At 37.0% G+C, this 2500-nt stretch overlaps 1 protein-coding gene across 1 annotated transcript in view; it reads right to left on the reverse strand.

Annotated features, from left to right (window-relative positions):
- The window catches only part of LOC125039834 (nuclear exosome regulator NRDE2-like), a 19658-nt gene that overhangs the window by 9067 nt on the left and 8091 nt on the right, over window positions 1-2500 (reverse strand). The window contains exons 4-7 of the mRNA XM_047634142.1: window positions 1855-1947; window positions 1433-1579; window positions 222-1244; window positions 36-115 (exon numbers count right to left, since the gene is read on the reverse strand). Coding sequence (XP_047490098.1) covers window positions 36-115; window positions 222-1244; window positions 1433-1579; window positions 1855-1947 — 1343 coding nt within the window. The remainder of the gene's footprint in view (window positions 1-35; window positions 116-221; window positions 1245-1432; window positions 1580-1854; window positions 1948-2500) is intronic.

Here is a 2500-nt window from a genome sequence, read left to right on the forward strand (position 1 = left end):
ACAGTTCCCATTAATGTAGATGCACTTTTGCTTACCTAGAATAACTTCCGGAAATTCTACTTGTTGCTTTTGTTCCACAACTTGTGCCCATCCAGAAGCTCTTTCTTCCCCAAATCTGTGGATACAGTATATGATTTCCAGTTACTCATACATTACTAAAACTAACTGATTATGTACTGTGCCAACTATAACTGAACAAACAAACAAACAAAAAAATATACCTTGGAGCTCTTGAATCCCAAAATGGCTCAAAAAAGGCCAGTCTTGCCTCTAATGTCATGTTCTTATTTCTTGCATGAGCAGGGGAAAATAAATTAAACTCTATAAGTGCCTGGAACAGAGCAATCGATCTTTCCATAAACCCAGCTTGCCGCCAAACATGTGCCAATTGCACAGCCACATCTACCATGCACTTTCCTATGTTAGGTGGTGCTGCATGTGTTAAAAATGTTCCACTTTGTATTTGCTGTAACCTTTCTGTACACTTTGCAAATGTTTTGACAACTGATGATAAATTAAATGATGTAAAATGAGTTTGTGAGAATGATAAGTACTGATGCCAAACTTTAATCTTGTTTGGGAAATTAAACAAGAAAGTACCCCATTCACTCTTCAATTTTTTATCATCCCAGATATGCTGTCCAATGTCAAGGCGTTCAAACTGCAACTCAGTTGATTTAATATTCTTTTTTATGGCAGTGTCCAAAATTGAAATTTTCCTCTCAGCCATTGCTTTCTGATTCATTTTCTTCTTCTTCTCATTTTTTTCACTTGTGTCCTCTTTGCGAAACAGATGAACATGAGCCTTGTCCTGGAAATGTACAAATTCTAGCCATAGAGATATATTGGTAGGTTCTTTGCCCAGTCTTTCATTAAATGCTTTAGCCTGGCTCTGCCAGTACTCATATTCTGCATCTTGGGTTGATGTATTTTCTTGATCTGGACCACCTATTCCAAGCATGTACTCTTGTGTTTTACTGTCATATATCCCCAAAGGATCCACATGTGATGGCTGGGTTTCTTTCTTTATGAAATTTTCTTCTTCATAGGTAAGATGAACTGGTATATAACCAGCATCCTTGTCTTCCTCATTTTTGCTGCTTGTTGGTATCCGTTTGATAAATGTACTATCTGCATATAATGATGGTTGCACACTTTTCTTGAAGTATCTGAGAGCTTTCTTATTTGGCCTCCCAATCTTTTTGTCTAAATCTCCCAGTAAGCCTCTTATTTTCATCTTATAACTGCAAAAAGAGGGAATTTTTATTTCATATTATCTAAATATTTAATTTTTATGAGCTTTTCATCTAGCCAAATAATTGCATGCTTAAAATCAATACATGAGCAGTATGTTTATTAAGTATATATTTGTAATCATGTAAGAAAACTAGAAACTTGAGCACTGACAGGAACAGTGTAGCTAAAGCACTACCTGGCCAGTTGCGAATAATGAGTTGAGGTAAATGTCTTATTGCCAGTTTCTCCTTGTACGTTGATGTAGAATGCCTCTTCAGGTCTGACTAAGCCTTTCAAGTCATCTAGGAATACACTCTTATTCCCAGACAACAATTTCTCACGTCTGTTTGACAAAATATTATCCATTAGAATTTATAAAATAATTATTGGATAAAATATTAAAATAAACATTCCAATCTTTAAATTATTTCTAAAGTAAAACTAAACATGCAATATGCATACATATGCACACACGTAAAGTGCGCGCGCGCACACACACACACACACACACACACACACACACACACACACACACACACACACACACACACACACACACACACTCTCTCTCTCTCTCTCTCTCTCTCTGTCTCTCTCTCTCTCAAACAATCTACTTACAATACAGCACCTCCTCCTTTAGAAGTTTCTTTCTCTTTCTTGTTTATCCTCTCCCTAGAAACAGATCTTGTTCTGCTTCGTCTGCCTCTTGACCTTGTTTGACAAGTATAAGAATATTTTAAAATTGGTGCATTGCTAATAATAATAATAATAATAATAATAATAATAATAATAATAACACACACACACTTACACACACACACACACACACACACACACACACACACACACACACACACACACATACACATACACATACACATACACACACACACAGAGGGCTGTACCTATGGGAGACATTATAAGAATGTGAACCCCAATTTGGGAAGAATTTGAAAATTATATCCAGTTTATTGTATGTTATTCGATATTATTTAAAAAGGTTTGCAGAGGTGGAAGAAACTGAAGAATGAGGGCGGGAGGAAGATGGGGTGGTATGGAGAGAGGTAGTACTGTTGGGAAGAAGACAATAAGGATGAAGAGTAGTAATAAGGGGGGAGGGGATGAACAATAAAGAAAAATGCAGTAGGAGACGGAGTGGTGGATTTTGGGAGAGAGGAAGGGGTGCATTCTGAAGGTTGAGTAATGACCTGGGTGGATGATTCGGAATGGATAGAGTTGATCAAAGGAGAGGCTGGGGTTAGGA

Source organism: Penaeus chinensis, chromosome 28 (genome assembly GCF_019202785.1).
Source record: "Penaeus chinensis breed Huanghai No. 1 chromosome 28, ASM1920278v2, whole genome shotgun sequence".
Taxonomy (NCBI): Eukaryota; Metazoa; Arthropoda; class Malacostraca; order Decapoda; family Penaeidae; genus Penaeus; species Penaeus chinensis.